At 71.7% G+C, this 226-nt stretch overlaps 1 protein-coding gene across 1 annotated transcript in view; it reads left to right on the top strand.

Annotated features, from left to right (window-relative positions):
- The window catches only part of PHRF1 (PHD and ring finger domains 1), a 53,371-nt gene that overhangs the window by 31,054 nt on the left and 22,091 nt on the right, over nucleotides 1–226 (top strand). The window contains exon 9 of the mRNA XM_015562396.1: nucleotides 5–193. Within this exon, the coding sequence (XP_015417882.1) occupies nucleotides 5–193 (189 nt within the window). The remainder of the gene's footprint in view (nucleotides 1–4; nucleotides 194–226) is intronic.

The raw sequence follows: 226 nt of genomic DNA on the forward strand, positions 1-226 counted from the left end.
TGAGGGCGGCGGTGGCAGGGCCTGGTCTGCACCTGCAGGAGGAGCGTTCCTGCCGCGGCGCCCGAGCCGGACGTGGACGTGGCCCCTGTCCCCGACCTGCTGGGCAGCATCCTGTCGGGCCAGAGCCTCCTCATGATGGACAGCGCCGACATCACCATCCACCGCGACGGCTCGCTCAGCGCCAAGCGGGCAGGTAAGCCGCCTCGGTGAGGAGGTGGAGGCTGGC

Source organism: Myotis davidii, unplaced genomic scaffold (assembly GCF_000327345.1).
Source record: "Myotis davidii unplaced genomic scaffold, ASM32734v1 scaffold3578, whole genome shotgun sequence".
Classification (NCBI taxonomy): Eukaryota; Metazoa; Chordata; class Mammalia; order Chiroptera; family Vespertilionidae; genus Myotis; species Myotis davidii.